We start from the raw sequence: 19,036 nt of genomic DNA, 5'->3' as shown, positions 1-19,036 counted from the left end.
TTTTCCAAAGGCATGGGGCTTCCGATGATTGGCCTGACTGTGGACTACGTATCGATCTAGAAAAGGAGGACCACAAACCAGTTGTCCACACAACAGTCCAAACAATTCCAAGACCAGTAACTGAGCGATCACTAGATAGTTGGGCAACTTGTGTCACGACAGCATTCGTATTTCCTGCTATTTTTACCCCTATCCTGGTAGTATACTATCATAACCCCACCAAAGATGATTATCCTGAGGCAATGCTAAGGGGATAAGATGAAGGAACACACGCCAACTTGCAACTAGGGCTGATGTCTTGAACCATGAGGAACCTATCACAGAAGTACCAAAAGAAAGGGTGACATCTGCTAACTCGACTTATATTGACTAAACCGAAAGATTTTTCAGCACACTGAGATAGTTTCTACAAGTCCCTTGTATAGGAAGAGACTGTATACAGATCAAATAAGACCACAGTTGCAACATCACATACTGTGCAAATTTCTCGTGAAATGAAAGTGGCTCTCCTTCAGCATCTGTTTCTCTCAACCTTGGTAGTAGCAGCTGTAATTGTAGTTCTCTTAAAGAACAAGCGTAGGAAAAGAAAGTACAACCTCCCACCAAGCCCTCCCAAGTTACCGATCCTCAGAAATCTCCATCAGCTAGGCAAATTGCCACACATATCCCTCCACCACCTTGTGAGAACATACGGCCCAATCATCTTCTTACAGCTTGGTGAAATGCCAACCGTAGTTGTTTCCTCAGCTAGAATGGCGAAGGAGGTAATGACAACCCACGACCTCGCACTTTTGAGCCGTCCTCAGATCTTCTCCGCCAAACACTTGTTCTATGATTGCACTGACGTGGTCTTCTCCCCCTATGGTGCTTATTGGAGGCATATAAGAAGAATTTGCATACTTGAACTGCTTAGCGCAAAACGGGTTCAGTCATACAGTCATGTCAGGGTAGAAGAAGTTGCTCGGTTAGTTGACCATATTACAGTTTTTTCCAGGCGCCACAAATCTAACTAAACTGCTTGGTTTCTATGCAAATGATGTTCTCTGTCGGGTAGCTTTCCGGAGGGATTTTTCAGGAGGAGGGGACTACGACAGGCATGGGTTTCAAAAGATGCTGGAGGAGAGTATCAGGAGTTTCTCGGAGGATTCAGCATAGGAGATTTCTTTCCTTCCATGGAATTCATCCACAGCCTGACCGGGATGAAGTCCAGACTTCAGCACACATTTCAGCGCTTTGATAACCTTTTTGACGAGATACTGAGAGACCATCGAAAAGAAAACAAAGCTACGGAGTTGCACAAGTATCTCGTGGATGTTCTACTTGATATACTGAAGAACGGTTATGGTGATATGCCTCTGACCAGGGACAATGTTAAAGCCATCATCCTGGTTTGTGAATCATTCTTCCCTCTTGTTCGGTATTTTATAACATCAATACACTCGTATAGCCATGCAGATGCCTTAGAAAGAAGAGACCTTTCATACGTAGCGTATGGATTTTGCAGGATATGTTTGCAGCAGGAACTGATGCAACGTTCATAACCCTTGATTGGGGAATGACAGAGCTTGTCATCAATCAAAAAGCCACGGAAAGAGCACAAGCTGAAGTACGAAGTGTCGTTGGAGAGAGAAAATTCGTGCAAGAAACTGACCTACCTCAACTGCAATACTTGAAGGCCGTCATTAATGAGATATTCCGGTTGTACCCTCCTGCTCCAGTGTTAGTCCCCAGAGAATCTATGGAGGACATAACTATTGATGGGTACTCCATCCCAGCAAAACCCGTTTCTTTGTCAATGCTTGGTCGATTGGGTGGGACCCAGAATCCTGGGTCGATCCAGAATCGTTTCAACCAGAAAGATTTCTCAATGAAAATAGCGACTTTGACTTCAAAGGGCAGGATTTTGAGCTGATACCCTTCGGTGCAGGTAGAAGGAGCTGCCCAGTGATTGCATTTGGAAATGCCAGTGTTGAGCTTGCTTTAGCTCAACTTCTTCACAGTTTCAACTGGGAGCTTCCTGATGGGATCCAGCCTAAGGATTTGGATATGACTGAAGTTTTTGCAATCACAATGCACAGAATTGCCAACCTCATGGTTGCAGTCAAACCCCGCTTCTCCTAGATGATGGCAGAGACAAGCAAACTAGCTGGCTAGAAATCTTTCCGACTTAGTAATCAATCACCCTTTGCTTGTTACAGAAGCATGCTATCTGTGATCTATTGTTCTATAGTTAAGAATATGTCATGTACTTGGTCTGCAAGTACATAATTTCAAGCAGTTTAAGTCAAGGACTAGCTAGCTTCTGAGATCAGCACGTACATGCACACGCGTATAACCCCATTTCAAATATGAAGCTTATAACCGGGCTATCCTATGATATCCAATCTGACAATTCATGTTTCGGCATCAAAGCGCAACCATTCTTTTGGCGAAGCTCGAGCTTTGATGGTGTTTAATTGGCTTACGTAGAGAGTGAATGCCTGTTGAGGCATTGGGATATCTGGCATGGATAATGAAATGACTTGACTATGAAGTCGAATCAAGATGAAGAATTGTTAAATTAAATCTCCAATTTAAACCCATCGTATAAACATGGTCCAAAGCTCGTGAATATATGGAATATAAGTCGAACTTTTGTGAGGTCTTAGATATTGTTTTTCTTCCAACGTTAATTCTATCTTCATGCGTGGAAGAAAGAAGCGAAAGAAAGCAGCATGCTTGTCTTAATTTGTTTGAATCTCACAAGCTGCACATGGGTTTCGTTCAAGTTTGGCCGCAGGGGAGAGATTTGTTCTTCAGCCGCAAATCACGCGAGAGATTTGTTGTTTGCAATAGGATGGTATATTTTTTACTAGAAGCAGCGAAGACTTCAATTCCCTTATGCGCAGTGGACTTTGACAAGCAATAATGGAGACGCCTTATCTCTTGAAAACATTATTCAAAAAATCATAAATTTATTACATTTTTACCATTTCAATTCTAAACATTTCAATTTTACTAATTAAGTCTAAATCTTTTCATTTTTTGCCAATTGAGTCTATCTAGTCAATTTTGTTCAAAAATCTCTAATGTAGATGCCAATTACCCTATGTGATATGTCCGACGCTAACATTAATAATTTTTAATAATATTTTTGAAATTTTTATTTTAATTTTATTTTCTTTTCCTTTTTTTTTTTTTTTTTTTTTTTTTTTCGTGCTAATGGGGTCATCAGCAACCCTCATAGGCTGCAGGCTAGGGCTCAAAGGCTCAACCCGATCCAATGAGGGCCTTTGCCCTTTGGCATGCACCTGGTGAGACCATGAAGGCTTGAAGGCCCTCGCCTGATATGGGGAGGATCACCTCGCCCATGCCGGTAGGTCCGTGAAGGCCCTCAACCAGATCCAATGAGGGCCTTCGCATCCTGACTTGCCAACAGTGAGGCCACAAAGGCTTGAAGGCCCTCACTAGATCTAGGTGAGGATCACCTTGCCCATGCCGGTGGGCCCGTGAATGCCCTCAACCAGATCCAATGAGGGCCTTCACACCTTGGCCTGCAACTAGTGAGGCCGCGAAGGCCCAATAGCCTCACCAGCCATGAGCAAGGCCTTTGCGACCCGCAAGGGTTGTCAGTGAGCCTGGCCGAGGAAAAAAAAAGCAAAAACCAAAGGAAAATGAAAATATTCCAAAAATATTAAAATATTATTAGAATTTGTTATCGTTAGCATCAATTGTGTCACGTAAGACAACCAACGTTCACATTTACGATTTTCAGCTAAAATTAGCCGAATGGACTCAATTGACAAAAAATGAAAAGGTTTAGAATTTAATTGACAAAATTGAAAATTTTGGGATTAAAGTGGTAAAAGTGCAATACATTTAGGATTTTTTGGACAATTTTCCTACCTTTAGCATTATAAAAGGAGAAGTAATTCCCACATGAGAAGACACGAAGAGAAAAGCCAAACAAAGTAAAAGAAAAAAAAAAAAGAGCAAAATCATTGTGTTTTTTGAGTGACGCATGGTTCTTTTGTTGTCTATGCTTTGTCATATGGTCCTTGTGTATTTTTTGAGTGGCCCAATGGTCCTTCTGTTATCTTATCCAACCGGAAAGGCCTCCCTCTTGTGAATATCTCTCTTCCCCACCGACACCTCCTTCCAGTTCCTGGATAAATATTTTTCTTCCCCACTTAAGTAGGAATAACCCAAATTTTATGTCCCAAAGTTCATGCAAAACAGTCTAAAGACATACTCATGTCTCCTGTGGTCCTTCTGTCATCTTATCCAACCAAAAGGGATTCCCTCTTTGGCTTATTGGTGAGATTTTTCCTAATAACAAAGAGGGTAGTAGGTGAAACTTTCAGGACAGAAAACACTCAAGTGTATGAATTATAGCCATGTAATTCTTATTGATTAGTGAATTATTTGCAGCTAACTCTCTCTTGTGGATGCAGATACCGACACTTGGACCGAATCACGTAAATTTGTTGCGTCCTTTACACTCCTCATTTTAATCCTCTGTCAATTTCTCTCGCTCATGATTCAATTGTAAAGAGCCGGCCAGGCTTCCGTGTCAAAACATAACAACAGAGTCATAGCTATATCAACCAGGAATGCAATAAGAAAAGGAAGGCGTGTTTGGAACTTCACTTGAGAAATTGTTTCCAATTAAACAATGCGAGGGGTCCTTATCTTTCTGTGTGATTAAGTTCATTTACGGCCAATTAATCAACAAGCTTTTTCTGTTCACCGGTTGCCATCTTCAAACCCCAATGTCACCATCTTCCATGATGTAGGCAAGCTAGTTAAATGGACCCACGTACCGTGTAATAACTCCACAGAAAGTGTTAGAGGTGCATCGCGGTCGAGAAGTTTTCAACCGCGATCGAAATGAATGTATCAGGCTTATTCTATATCTTAGAGTAGCGGACACGTCCGGATCTTCCGATTCTCTCTGGTAAATCTCTCACTTCCATCTCCTTATGACTTATTAATCACCGGACCTCTTATGATAAACCTCTTCATACGTTGGTTTCATCGCTCATAATTTTTTGCAAGGATTTCACGCCATGAGTTTTCTTCAACTTGTTGTGGCCCTCATATGCGCTCTTGCGGTACCTCTGTCACTAGTCTTATTGATTGATACTAAGAAGAAGAGAAAAGCATCTAGGAATCTCCCTCCCGGCCCTAGGAAGTTGCCGATCATCGGGAATTTGCACCAGCTCGGCTCCTTGCCTCACCGTTCGCTTGCTCAACTCTCAAAACGGTATGGCCAGATCATGTTTCTGCAGCTTGGCTCTATTCCCACTTTAGTCATCTCATCCGAAGAAGTCGCCAGAGAAGTATTCAAGGCCCATGACCGTGCTTTCTCCGGCAGACCCACCTTTTATGCGGTGAAGAAGTTAACATACAATTGTTCTGATGTGAGTTTTGGCACCTACGGCGATTCCTGGAGAGAGCTCAGGAAAATAGTGATCCTAGAACTCCTGAGCAGTAAGAGGGTCCGGTTGTTTGAATCTGTGAGGAAGGAAGAGGTTAAGCTCATGCTTGACGCAATCACTTCGTTTCCAGGTCCCGTCAACATTGGTGAATTGGCACTTCTATTGGCTAACAACATCGTGTGCCAAGTGACTTTTGGTAAGAAATGGCAGGCTGAAGGCGGCAGTGTAAAGAGCAAATTTCACGAGATGCTTCGTGAAACACAGAGCGTTGCAAGGGGGCTTTTGTGTTGCAGATCTGTTTCCGCAGATAGCTTGGTTTAACAGGCTCAATGGGTTCAAGGCAAAGGTTGAAAAGAGCTTCAGTGAGTTAGACAAGTTGTACAATGAAGTGATTGAGGAGCACCAAGACCCTAAAAGGCCTAAACCCGATCACGAAGATCTTGTTGACGTGTTGCTTCGGTTGCAAAGGGATCCAAATCAAATGATTACCCTCACAGGCGAACAGATAAAAGGCGTATTAACAGTATGTTCCTCTTTGCCCTATTTGTCCAGCATATGTTTCCTTCTGTTCACTTCTTATCACTCTGTTACAAACTAGATCAAAACAGAAAGCGATTGGGACTAATTGCCTGGGATTTTATTTCAGGACACGTTCAATGCAGGTACAGATTCCGCAGCAGCCACTCTAGTTTGGACAATGACAGAACTCGCCCGTCATCCATCTATGATGAGAAAAGCACAAGAAGAGGTTCGAGAAGCAGCAAAAGGGAAGTTACAGGTTGAAGAGAGTGACCTTCTAGGACTCACTTACCTAACATCAGTCATCAAAGAGGCATTAAGACTCCATCCACCACTCCCTCTTCTTATTCCAAGAGCGACGATTGAGGACTGCAAGATAAAGGGATACGAAATTCCTAGAGGAACAACTGTATTCATCAATTTGACAGCAATATCCACAGACCCAAAAAGTTGGGAAAACCCAGAAGAGTTCAGGCCTGAGAGGTTCTTGAGCAGCTCCATCGATTTCAATGGACAGAACTACGAGTTTCTGCCATTTGGTTCTGGTAGGCGGGGATGCCCCGGCATAAACTTCGGTGTGGTGATAGTTGAGCTTGCATTGGCTAATCTCCTTCATCGGTTCAATTGGAAACAGCCTGAAGGGATGAGTGTTGAAGATATTGACATGGAAGAAGCTTGCGGCCTCACGACTTTCAAGAGAACTCCTCTTTGCCTGATAGCAACCCCCGCGACTGGTTGACGTTGCGTTTGGATGCTACTGATAGACAAGTACGTCTGATTCACTCTGTAAAAACACGGACTTTCTTCTGCTTCGCCATGTTTATTGTGTTGTAATCCTACCACAAGATTTCCGGTTGCACTTTGTGGCAATTGCTGTTCCTAGATCTTGTAATCTGAAATAATCAAAAACTTTTGAAAAACAAAGATCTTCGTAACAAATTGATGCTTTCTTTGTTTGGGTGGTATATTCATTTTTCTTGGTGAACTTCATTGAATCATTTCGGTTTCATGGACTTCCACCATGGCAAACAGGCAATGGAGAGTTGCAGCACAAGTTTCATGTCATGTGGTAGTTTTGAGCTCTAGTTTCAGTTAGGAATCAAAACTAGAACGCTAATGTTTGTATAGCTTCAGAACCCATATGTTTACCAGACTTCCATTGTACAGACAACTAAAAGACATCGTTTGATGAAGATGTTTATCTTTTGAAGCAACCCCAGGAAACTAATCGATCAACCTCCACAAGAAAATTAAAGAACCACTATGAATTTCCAGATGCTCCAAAACACATTTTAAATAGTGAATGGCAGCTATGCTTTGTCTGCTCAAGCCCGGGAAAGGACAACAAAGAACTATTTTCGCTACCGATTATTTGGTCTCCACGTCAGAAAGATCAATAAAGATTGGTGACGGTGACATGGTTCAGTTATATATTTGTGTGAACCAATAGATCTTCTGCTGCTCACCACCGTTGACGATTAAACTAACCCAAAATAAAGCTCATTTCGAAGCGCGAATCTTCACTTTCTTACCACATTTGAAGAAAGATATGCTTCCGTATTTGCCTGATCTGCTATTCGTGGACATATTATATGGATAAAGACTGAAGAAAGATTTGACGTTGGTAGTTTGTGTCATGTGCACAAGATATGCTTGGATGGATATCTACTTTTTGTTTTTAGTGCTTTAATTTTATTATCATAATTGTGGATGTTGCTTTCCATGTCAAATGAACGCCATTGACTTCTTTCTTATAGGTAGGAATATGCTGAAAATGTGTATTATCTTAATCATTTGTTCGAAAAATAGATCGCTTATCCGCATCATTCAAGGACAATGCCATGCCGAGTCGCTAAAGGCCTGTTTGGTATTCTTTTGTTCCCGAGAACAAAAAAAAGAACAAATATTCATTTGATAAATTTTTTATTCTCAAGAACAAAAATTCATTTTTTTTCTCGAAAATATATTTGAAACAGAATTAAGAAATAGAATAAGATTACTTCTTATTTCTGGGAACAATTCCTAAAATCAAGTCTAATTTTTTTCTCTCATCTTTTTTTTTCTCTTTCCTCTTCTTCTCTTTGCTTTTCTTCTTCTTCCTTTTGGCCAATCGCCGACCTCGGCCATGGCTGGCAACTGGCCAAATGAGGACCGATGACCTCGTTGGAGCGTCACCAGCTCCCAGCAATGCCCAGCCACAGCGAGGCTCGTCAACCCGAGCCTCACCAGTGGCTGGGCGACATCGACCTCCAACTATTAAGGCTCGACCTCACCTTGGCTAGACAAACTCAACCTCGCCAAATATAGGCAAGGTCAACCTCTGACTGGCGGCTCAGCCTCACCTTGGCTAGTCGAGCTCAACCTCACCCAGGCCTTGCCAGGCCACCGCGAGGCTTAGCGTCGCTAGATTTGGCGAGGTCGAGCTGGGCAAGGCCTAGCCTTGCCAATGGCTAGGCGAGCCTCCTACAAGCTCATTGGATAGTGGCCGGCAACCGACCTCAAAGAAGGAGGAAGAAGAGAAAGGGAAAAAGAAAAAAGAAAAACACAATAAAAATATAATAAAAATATTTAAATTTTAAAATAAACAAAAAATTAAGAATCCTACCAAATGCATATCTATCCGGAAATAAAAATTTTGGACAATTACCAAGCACTTTCAAAAAACACAGAAATTGTTTCCGAAATTAGAAAAATTTGAAAAAAAAAAAATTAAAAAACTAAAAAAAAATTATTAAAAGGGAGGGGGGGAACGGCTCAAGACTCAGGGCTCAACCCTCAACTACTACAACTACCTCCCCGCCGTCACCGAGGAGGGTCGGCGATGGAAGGGGGAGGGTCGTTCGGGGTCACTGGCCCTTGGCTAGGGCCTGGCAACCCCGGCCAACCCTCCCCCCTCCATCATCAGCCCTTCCCAGCAGAGGCGGGGAGGCAGCGGCAACTAAGGGCTCATCCCTACAGCCACCTCCCTTTATATATATTAAATTTTTTACCACGTCAGCACCAAAACAACACCATTTTACACTCGCTTCGCCGAAAAATTGACATGTCAGCATTTTGGCTAGATTTTGACCGAAGTAGCACTTAAGTGATCAATTTCTCTCCGATTTTGGCACTTAAGCATCACTTTCATAACTTATAGTACTTAAGTGTCCCTTTGTGCTAAGTTATGGCACTCCAGGGGTCCGCGCGTTATATAAGGCAAGGAATCCAAACCAATCTTCTAGCTGTTAGCACAAGGATTCATAGTCGGAGCAATATCCTTATTCTGTTGAGATTGAATATTAAGGATAAGATCTTTACTATGATCTTGAGTCTAATAAGTAACATTTTATGATACACTCAGAGTTTCCACTAGAAAAAACTTGTCATCAGAATGAAAAGACAATTAAGAAAAGTTTTATCAATCTTCAAAATTATGTAGGGAATTTTCCTCAGCAAACATCATAATCTATTTGTTCTACTAGTTGACTCTCAAGATTCTCCTTTCGAAGCATAGTAGTTTTGTCAAAGATCATGTCAATATTTCTCTTTGTTGTCAATCTTAATAGAAATAAGCTAAGAAGATCATTTCATGTTCTAGTGTATAGTCGACAATATCTATAAGTACACATCTAACCAAGCACTTTAAACCTTATGATAATTTGTCTCTGCAAAGAAGAGGATGAGGACTATGAGCATATCTCACATGTTCTATATACTAGTGTGATGGGTAGTATAATGAATGCTATGGTCTGCATAGTTTTGACATTTCACAAGCTGTGAGAGTTGTTAGCGTTACATGAAGTGCCAAAGCAAGATTTTATTAGGAAGTTGTGAAGCAAATTCTAGATATTTAAAGGGGATAACAAACATTAATATAGTGTATCATAAGGTCGATAATGGCAGCGAGACCATAGGTTATGTGAATTCAAATCATGTCAATAACTTGATGACCACACATCTTTAGCGGGGCATATGTTTACGCCGATAGGTGGTGCAATGAGTTTTGGAAAGCCTCCTCTCAAAAAGATGTTGCATTGTCTTTGATTGAGGTAGAGTACATAGCAATGACTTTATAGCAAAGGAGGCATATGGTTTTCTCTCAGACCTTTGATTGGAGTAGAAAAGCATCATTATACACTGTGACAACCAAGGTGCAATATATGTAACTTATAATATGATTTATCACGAGCAAACAAAACATATCAACATTAGTGACCATTTTGTCTAAGATGTCATAGCAAGGGGCAAGGTTTTTATGAAGAAAATTGCAATAGTGGAGAACCTAATAGACATGATGATGAACCCCTTCTTTTGGCAAAGCTCGAGCTTCGATGGGGTTTAATTGGCATATGTAGAGAGTGAATGCCCATTGGGGCATTGGTATAGCCGGCATGGATAATGAACACTATGAAGTCAAGTCAAAATAGAAAATTATTAAATTATGTCTCGAGTTTGAATCTGTCATATAAACATGGTCCAAAGCTTGTGAATAAATGAAGTCTAAGTTGGACTTTTGTAAGGTCTTAGATATTGTTTTTCTTCCAACGTTAATTCTATCTTCATGCGTGGAAGAAAGCAGCACGCTTAATTTCTTTGAATCTCTCAAGCTGCACATGGGTTTCATTTAAGTTTGGCCGCAGCGAAGAGATTTATTTTTCAGCCGCAGATCATGTGAGAGATTTGTTGTTTGCTATTGAAGACAAATGGAATGGTATATTTTTTACTAGAGGCAGCGGAGACTTCAATTCCCTTCACGCGCAGTAGACCTTGAACAAGCAATAATGGAGACATCTTGTCTCTCGAAAAAAATTAGTCAAAAAATTCTAAAGTTATTGCATTTTTACCATTTCAGTTCTAAGTATTTTAATTTTATCAATTGAATCCTAAACATTTTCATGTTTCGTCAATTAAGTCTATCCAATCAATTTTGTTCAAAAATCTATAATGTAAACACAGGCTATCCTATGTGACATTTTCAATGCTAATGTTAACAATTTTTAATAATATTTTTTCAAATTTTTTATTATATTTCTATTTTTATTTTCCTTTTGCTTTGATTTTTTTCTATGCCAGTGAGAGCCACCGGCAACCCTCGTAGGTTATGGGCGAGGGCTCAAAGGCCCTCACCAGACCTGGGCAAGGACCGCCTCACCCATGCTAGCAAGGCCACAAATCCAACAAGGGCCTTCATGCCCTAGCCTGCAACTGATGGGGTCGACAAAGGCCCTCAACTAGATCCGATGAGGGTGCGAAGGCCATAAGTGAGGCCATTGTGGCCTCACCAACCATGGGCAAGGCCTTCATGACTGGCAAGGGCTGTCGGTGATTGTCACCAACATGGAAAAAAAAAAGCAAAAAAAAAGAAAACAAAGGTGTCGCTACCTATCCTTCGAGGGGAGCAAATAGGTTTAGGGGTATTGCCTAAAGATCGGGCCTACGGTCCATGAATAAACACGAGCCCTCTCAAGCCCATACCTTGTGTGATATTGAAATATTCATAAGAATTTTGTAATAATGAGTCACCACTAGCCTATTAGAGTCGGCTATAAACCAAGAGAGATATGAGAGTGTACCTTACTTTCTACGCAACTAAAGAATCTAAGGTCAGGGATTTGATTACACTAATTAACTAATGAGTGCCCTTTAAATACCTAATCTTGTTCATTTTAGAAAGAAATTTTGTCAAGCAATTTGGATTAATTTTAGACTAATCCACTAACACGCGAGGTGATCATGCGAATACGCAATCATTAAAATAACAATTAGCAGCTAAGGAAAGCGTTTAAATAAATTGCATGAGAGAGCAAATATTTAACATTAAGGAAAAGATAAATGCTAATCTTAACTGGACTAAAGGGATCAAAACAGCAAAAGCATGCAAACAAGAATAATTGTCTTGAAGACAATTAAAGCCCTAAGGTAGAGCCATATGAGCTTACTCAATTTTTTAGCACGCTTTAGAGTTAAGAAACCTCCATTTTTAAGAAAATAGCTTAGGAAGTTTGTTTTTAAAATTGTTCAAATGAAATTTTGAATTTTCTAACATTTTTTTTTTAATTTTCTAATTTTTCAATTTTTTAAAAATTTTCTTAATTATTATTATTTTAAAAATTCGAATTTTCAATATTTTCTGTAAGTTTTAATGTTCTCTAAAAGCTCTTGAATTTACAGAAATTTTTTTGAATTTTTATTATTTTCGATTTTTTTAATTTTTTTATTTTAAAAAAAATTGATACATTTTTAGTATTTAATATTATTTTATTCGAAAAAGGGTTTAGACCAGATAGGACCGATCCGACCCGCTGATCCGATCCGAGCGCCAGGTCCAACTCACGTTAGATAAAAAAAAGATTTTTTTTTTTTTTAGTTTTCTTTTAAATATATATATTTTTTCTTTTTTTCTTTTTTCTCTTTTTGTCTTATCCCTATTTTGTCTTTTTCTGCTGCACTCCCCCTTCGATTCCTCCTTCTCAAAGCCACTTTTATCTTCTTTTCTCTCTTCTTTTTTTTTTGGTTTTTCTTTTTCTTTATTTTTTTATTCTTTCTCTCCTCCCTTCTGGCCTTTTTCACCAAACACTGAGAAAATATTCGGTGGTTGTCAATCACCACGTCAGCGTCCTACGTGGTGCGCGCAATTCTAGGTGGCTCCACTAACAGGTCAACATGTGTCCTTGGACTCAAAAGTTGAAGGATTTCTTTTTCTCTCTCCTTTGCTGCGGCTAAAAAGAGACTCATCAGAAGCATTAATTAATGTTGTTGCTGCTTAAAAACCTCTATTTGTTTAAATTTTCAAGCACTTTTTGCCTTCTCCTTCCTCAAGTTGACAAGAGAAAACGCAAATACCTTCTCTCTCCTTCTCTGGCACACCCGACTGCCTCCGCCTCGCCATGCTAGATCACAGCTGCTGGATCCCGAGCGCCCTTCGCCTCCACCATCACCTCTAGAGTCTCATCGGCGGCTACGATTCGTTAGCTCACTCCTCTCTCCCACCCACGCTCACGCTAATCTCTTGGGACTGCCTCCATACTTCACAGGTTTCATCCTTAAGTGAACAGGAGTAGCACGGCGATTCTTATCTTTTGTGGGAGAGAATCCAATAGCGATGGCAAGGAAATATGCTAATCTGTCTAGTGAAGACACGCGAGCCACCTGTGAAGGCAGAGAGGCTCGAGACCCAGCAGTCGCAAGCTTCTTTTGCTTTGGCTTCAAAATCGATGGCGTCGTGCCTGAGCTCGAAATCAAGAATGACCCACTCACGGTTTCTATTGCTCGAGCCAGAAAAGCAACAACCCCGACAAACGAAGCGAGCGACATGTGAAGGCGAAGAGGGCTTGGGACCCAGCACTTGAAATTGGTGCCAACGCGGCCGAGCCCGAAAATGAAACTGACCCACTTGCATATTATATCGCCGAAACCAGAAAGGCAATGATGGCAACAAACAAAGCGAGCGGCGTGTGAGGGCCGAGAGGGCTCGTGACCCAGTAGCTACAAATTTCTTCCGCTTTGGTGACAACGTGCCTAACCCAAAATCAAAACCGAGCCACTCATGGTTTCTATCATCAAAGCCCGAAAGGCGACAACGGCGACAAACGAAGTCGAAATGGAAGGAGTGCGAGAGCAAGAGGGCGAGGGCGAGGGCGTGAGGGCTTGAGGTGAGTGAGGACCGAGAAGGAAGACAAAGAGATCCATGTTCAAACGTGAAAAGACCTATGCAACGAGAGAGAGAGAGGAGCAATTAATGGCCGCTCAACCTACCGCCGCCTGCAACTAGCCCAAAATCACGAGCGGCTTATGCTGTGTAAACATGCAACGCAATATGTTTGTACATGTAAACAATGAATAGAATGTTGTGGTGCCTCGATGCATTCCTTTTCATCTTCCCTACAAGGCCTATGATCAAATGTGAGCCTCTGCAATGCCAGCTCTACAAATAAACAATCTCCAGCTTTAAACACGAAGTAATTGCCCCTTCTAATTTCACCATTGTCAGGGCTGTGAAAATGCTGTTATGCGTGTCTTTGTTCATTCATTCAATATAATCATACAATAGCTTCCCTTCTTGTCCTAGAGTTTGCGACAAATAAGTTGCAACATCTGGATATTAAGAGCGAGATCTGGATATCAAGAACATGGATGGTTTTGATGATTTACATCGCTATTCAACGTCATGCTAGTTTGAGGTGCCATTGCAAAGGACTGGCTCCCTCTCTCTCTCTCTCAAACGTTTCTCATGTTTTTTTATTGGAATCAAGTCATAGCAAGTCTCATGTTTATAGAGTTAAATCAAGGCAAAATCGTCCCTTTCATTTTTACTTGAAAGTGCTTTAGCAAAAGAAGTGCCTTCAAATTGAAAGATTGATAAATGGGTTATGGAGTTTAGCTAGATGACCCAATACTCCAACGATCAACATTTCCCGATGCTATAAGCAAGAAATAACGTAAAAAGAAAGAGCATTCCCAACATACCAACATAGATCCGTGAGAAGGACCATATACACCACACAAAAAAGAGGACTTCGTAAACGGCGGCAGATCAGAATCTCCTTTTCTAATCAAATCAATCGAACTACTTCAATAAAATAACATCTCAAGTGAGCTCATCCACTTAAGCCAAGAAATAAACAGAAAATGCAAAGGATATAAAGAAAAATCACTCCTCTCTCTCTTCCGCCACAAAATCCCTCGTGGCTGTCACCGGAACCCTGAAAGTCAAAGCCACCCTTGCATATCCAGCCTTGCGGGCCTGTTATGCTTCAAAATGGTTGACGACGTACCCAAGATGGAAACGCGACGAGGACGATGGCGGTTTCTGAAGCCAGAGATGGAAACGCGACGAGGACGATGGCCAAGAAAGAGGAGGGGAGGGCTTGAGGTGAGTGAGGGATAGAGAAATGGCCTCGAGGAAGAGAGAATGGAAGCCTTGTGTATGATGGAAATCGCTCCACGCCTTGGTCATCCGAGACTCCAAGGTTTCGCCTATTGCTTGATCTGCGTTGGTGGAAATCGCTTCAACGTTCACTTTTCGGAGAAGATGGAGAAGATGGACGGAGAAAAAACTCGTCTTTTTTGTTGATCGAGTGAGAAACCAGCTAATATTTTCTATGGAGAGAGAGAGAGCATATGAAGCCCTTGGAAATAGGAGTGTGCAACGGAAACCGCCGAACCGGGACCGAACCGGACCCGCCGGTTTTGGGCGGTTCCCACGGTCCCGATGCAGTTCCCGGTTCCTAATCTTGGAACCGGCGGCTGGTTGGTCCGGTTCCCGGTTCCAAGATGGGAACAGGACCGACCGGACCGATCGGACGGAACAAATTTTTATATATAATTTATATAAATATAACATATAAACACATATAATATATGAATATTATATATGAAACTTATTGCAATTGAAATTGCTCTTGTTGTTACTCTTTATTTATAAAGAAAACTTACTTGTTAGTTTTATAAAGATTGTCTATAAAATCTAAGCCAAGCACAACCTTTAATCACGTTGTTCATGGCTTTTATGCTTAAAATTAAACGTGAAACACATAAACTATGATTGATATTCACACAAGTGAAATTTGAATATTTTGCATGTAAAAACATGTGTGAGTAGTTTTATTAGATTGCCCATGAACCAAATTGGATTGATCGGTCCGAAGCATGATCATTCTTTAATAAATTGCCGTTCTTTAGTGAAAAAGAAAGTGTCGATTATGTTGGACCGGACCGGAACCGATGGTCCGGTCCGGTTCCGGTCCTAGGACCAAACGGTCCGGTCCACGGTTCCCAAAATTGGGAACCGATTCTCTCGATCCGATTCCCAGTTCCACCTTGGAACCGGACCGAACCGGGAACCGATCACCCCTATTTGGAAAGAAGAGGGGAGAGAGAGTGCGCTGGTAAAGAAGCCTTGAAAATTGAAAAGATGAGAGAGAGATTTAAGCGGGAGACAAACATTAATAGTCGCTTTTGTCGGTCGTTTGCCAGTGGGGAGAGAAAAAAAGCACACTTTCTATTTTAACTTTTCATTTTCCAAATATTCCATATCAGAAACACATGTCGAATATTCAATCGAGCCAACTAGACTCACGCATGCCATGCAAGCTGATGACGTGTTGGTCACAAATTACTGAATATTTTCTCCCGAACACTCCCATCTACTGTCCTTTCTTCCTCTTTTTTGTTTGGGTTTTCCTCTTCTTCTTCTTTTTTTAAATTTTTCTTTAACTTTCTAATTTTTTCATTTGCCCTTTGGCGTTCTTCTTCACGTGCCTTCTCCTTCGTGCGTCTTCTCTTCCCCGACGCTTCTTCCTCATTTTGCGCCATCCTAACCGAAGTAAAATCAACACCACGCGAACCCTCACCAGTGTTTGGGGGATTGCCAAGCTACCATTTGGCGCCGGTCATTCGTTCCGATCGACGATGACCACTGTTGGCCACCTATTCCGGTGACCACTAACCCATTTTTCAGTGCAAAAAAAAAACCTCATCGACTCGAATACGTATGAATATTTCCCACGAACACTACAAAAACACCATAAATAGAGCAAAACAAGCAGGACTCAGCAGGCATGGGAGCAAAAACGAGTTGGTCTTGCGTTAAAACATACGCTGCTCTTCGGTTTTTTATTAAGGCATTTCATCGAACACATAAGACGCACTAACTAAAGGAGTAAGCATAGGCTCATTTGGGGCTCGGGTTCAGGCCAAGATCATCACGCGATACACAAGCACTATTCCAGATTGGCTCAGGGACAAGTTTATCAGCATTTAACTTGAGTTTGAACAAAAATAACAAGTCTCGGCCATAACACCAAACACAAACAAATATTGGCATAAAGCACTACAATAAGCCCACATACGCTGTGTGAGGAATGAACACGAGCACGACGGAATTTCAGGCGAGGACCGAGACCGAAGCTCGTGCGAACTGGTCGACCACGAGCTCCGGCCCGACGCCCCGCCAAAAAAAGGGCAGATGTACTCGGGAATGACCTACCTGATTCGGAGGGGAGCACTGCGGCGGACGGCGGCTCTCTGGCGGACGAATGGCCACGGAAAAGCTGCCCTTCGAGCTCCCTCTCTCCCTTCAGCTCGCCCTCTCCTTTTCTCTATTACTCTCTCTCGGCCCCAAACAAAACAACTGAGACCCCCTCTTCTCTTTGCTCTCTTTCCTTTAAGCCCGGCCAACGACAGGCGCGCATGACTTCTGCCATCGCCAGCCTGTCGCGGCCGCTTGATCTCCGGCCCTGGGATCGCGCTGTCATTTGCCCTCGCGATCATCTGCCTGCCTTGGTTTGTACGTCTTTTTTCTGCAAAAGCCAAACCAGCGCGAGGGTGACGAGGGAGGAAGAAGTTTCACGCGTGGGCTGGGCCGAAATGAAAGGAGCTGGGCCAATCTGCACAGAAAAAGAAGAATAAAAGGAAGAAGAGAGGTGGACCGGCCCCATTCGATTTTCTTCTTTTTTTTCTTTTCTTTTATGATCATAATTTTCAATAATAATAATTTTTTTCTGTTTTTCTTTTTTTTTTTTTCTTTTCCTTTTGATAGCAAACTTTTTGGAAAAAATAAAAATTATCATTAGTGATGCAAATATTCCTAATGCTAAAATGCGATGCAATTTAGTGAAAATTGTTGTTTTCTTTTTTTTTTTTTGTTAGGGTTTGAAAATTAATCCCTAATTTTTTACGCGATTAAGTCTTAAATAAAATTATAAAATTTAGGCGTCAACAAAAAGAAAATAAAAAAAAATTCAAAATAACAACAATTTCAAAAATATTAAAATATTATTAAAATTTTTGCGTCACGTCCGTCGTGGCATCAAGGTGTCGGGTAGGACGATCAACATTCATATCTATGATTTTCAATCAAAATTAGCCAGATAAATTCAATTGGCAAAAGGTGAAAAAATTTTAGAATTTAATTGGTAAAATTGAAAAATTTAGAACTGAATTAGTAAAAGTATAATATGTTTAATACTTTTTCGATAATTTTTTAGTCTTTAGTGTTATAAAAGGAGAAGCAACTCTCACAAGAGAAGACACGAAGAGAAAAGCCAAACAAAGTAAAAGAAAATAAATAAATAAATAAAAGAGCAAAATCATTGTGTCTTATGAGTGGTGCGTGGTCCCTTTTGTTATCTTATACTTTCTCATATGGCCCTTTCGTGTTTTCTGAGTGGTCCTATGGTCCTTCCATTATCCTATCCAACCAGAAAGGACTCCCTCTTTGGTGGATATTTGTCTTCCCCACTGACACCCCCCACCCCCAGGGTTCCTAGTGAATATTTGTATTCCCCACCCAAATAGGAATACTCCCGAATTTTGACTCCCAGAGTTCAAACGAAGCAATTTAAAGACATACTCATGACTCCTATGACCCTTTTGTTATCTTATCCAACTAGAGGGACTCCCTCTTTGGCAAATCGGTTAGATTTGTACTGATAACAATGAGGGTATTAGGTGTAACTTTTAGGACAGAAAACATAGAGTGTATGGATTATAACCATGTAATTTTTCAATTGATTAGTAGATTATTTGCAACTAACTCTCTCCCATAGACGCAGGTACCACCACTCGAACCGAATCACGTAAATCTCTTGCATCCTTTATCATTCCTCATTTTAATCCTCCATTGATTTATCTTGCTCGTGATTCAAATGTAAAGAGCCGGTCAGGCTTCCGTGTCAATACATAACAACAGAGACGTAGGTATTTCAACCAGGAGTGCAATTTAAAAAAAAAAAAAAAAAAGGGGTCTTTGGAGCATCACTTGAGAAATTGTTTCCAACTAAACAATGCGAGGGGTACTTATCTTCCTGTGTGATTAACTTGATTTACAGCCAATTAGTCAACATGCTTATTTGTTCACTGGGTGCCATCTTCAAATCCCAATGTCACCATCTTCCATGATGTAGGCAAGCTAATTAAATGGATCCACGTACCGTGTGATAACTCCACAGAAAGCGTTAGAGGTGCGTAACGGTCGAGAAGTTTTCAACCGCGATCGAAATGAATGTATCAGGCTTATTCTATTTCTGAAAATGGCGAACACGTTCGGATCTTCCAATTCTCTCTGGTAAATCTCTCGGTTCCATCTCCTTTCTGTGAGGGTTTTCCTAATGTGG

General features: G+C 41.2%; 2 protein-coding genes and 1 pseudogene across 2 annotated transcripts; 2 read left to right on the top strand and 1 right to left on the bottom strand.

Moving 5' to 3' along the window:
• Positions 1–370: 370 nt before the first annotated feature.
• LOC104434237 (cytochrome P450 71AP13) lies at positions 371–2,308 on the top strand. Its single transcript, XM_039307830.1, has 2 exons — positions 371–1,388; positions 1,505–2,308. The coding sequence occupies exons 1-2, from the start codon at positions 1,173–1,175 to the stop codon at positions 1,910–1,912; spliced, it is 624 nt and encodes a 207-aa protein (XP_039163764.1). The 5' UTR covers positions 371–1,172; the 3' UTR covers positions 1,913–2,308.
• Positions 2,309–4,809: 2,501 nt separating this feature from the next.
• Positions 4,810–6,874, top strand: LOC104417429 (annotated as a pseudogene).
• Positions 6,875–12,917: 6,043 nt separating this feature from the next.
• Positions 12,918–17,243, bottom strand: LOC108956654. Its single transcript, XM_018866396.2, has 3 exons — positions 16,909–17,243; positions 14,696–14,909; positions 12,918–13,070 (listed from the first exon to the last, which is right to left on the bottom strand). The coding sequence occupies exons 1-3, from the start codon at positions 17,190–17,192 to the stop codon at positions 12,918–12,920; spliced, it is 651 nt and encodes a 216-aa protein (XP_018721941.2). The 5' UTR covers positions 17,193–17,243.
• Positions 17,244–19,036: the final 1,793 nt, after the last annotated feature.

This window comes from Eucalyptus grandis, chromosome 2, assembly GCF_016545825.1.
Source record: "Eucalyptus grandis isolate ANBG69807.140 chromosome 2, ASM1654582v1, whole genome shotgun sequence".
In the NCBI taxonomy this organism is placed as follows: domain Eukaryota; kingdom Viridiplantae; phylum Streptophyta; class Magnoliopsida; order Myrtales; family Myrtaceae; genus Eucalyptus; species Eucalyptus grandis.
Note: the sequence above shows the minus strand (reverse complement) of the source record. Positions and strands in the feature narration are given on the sequence as shown.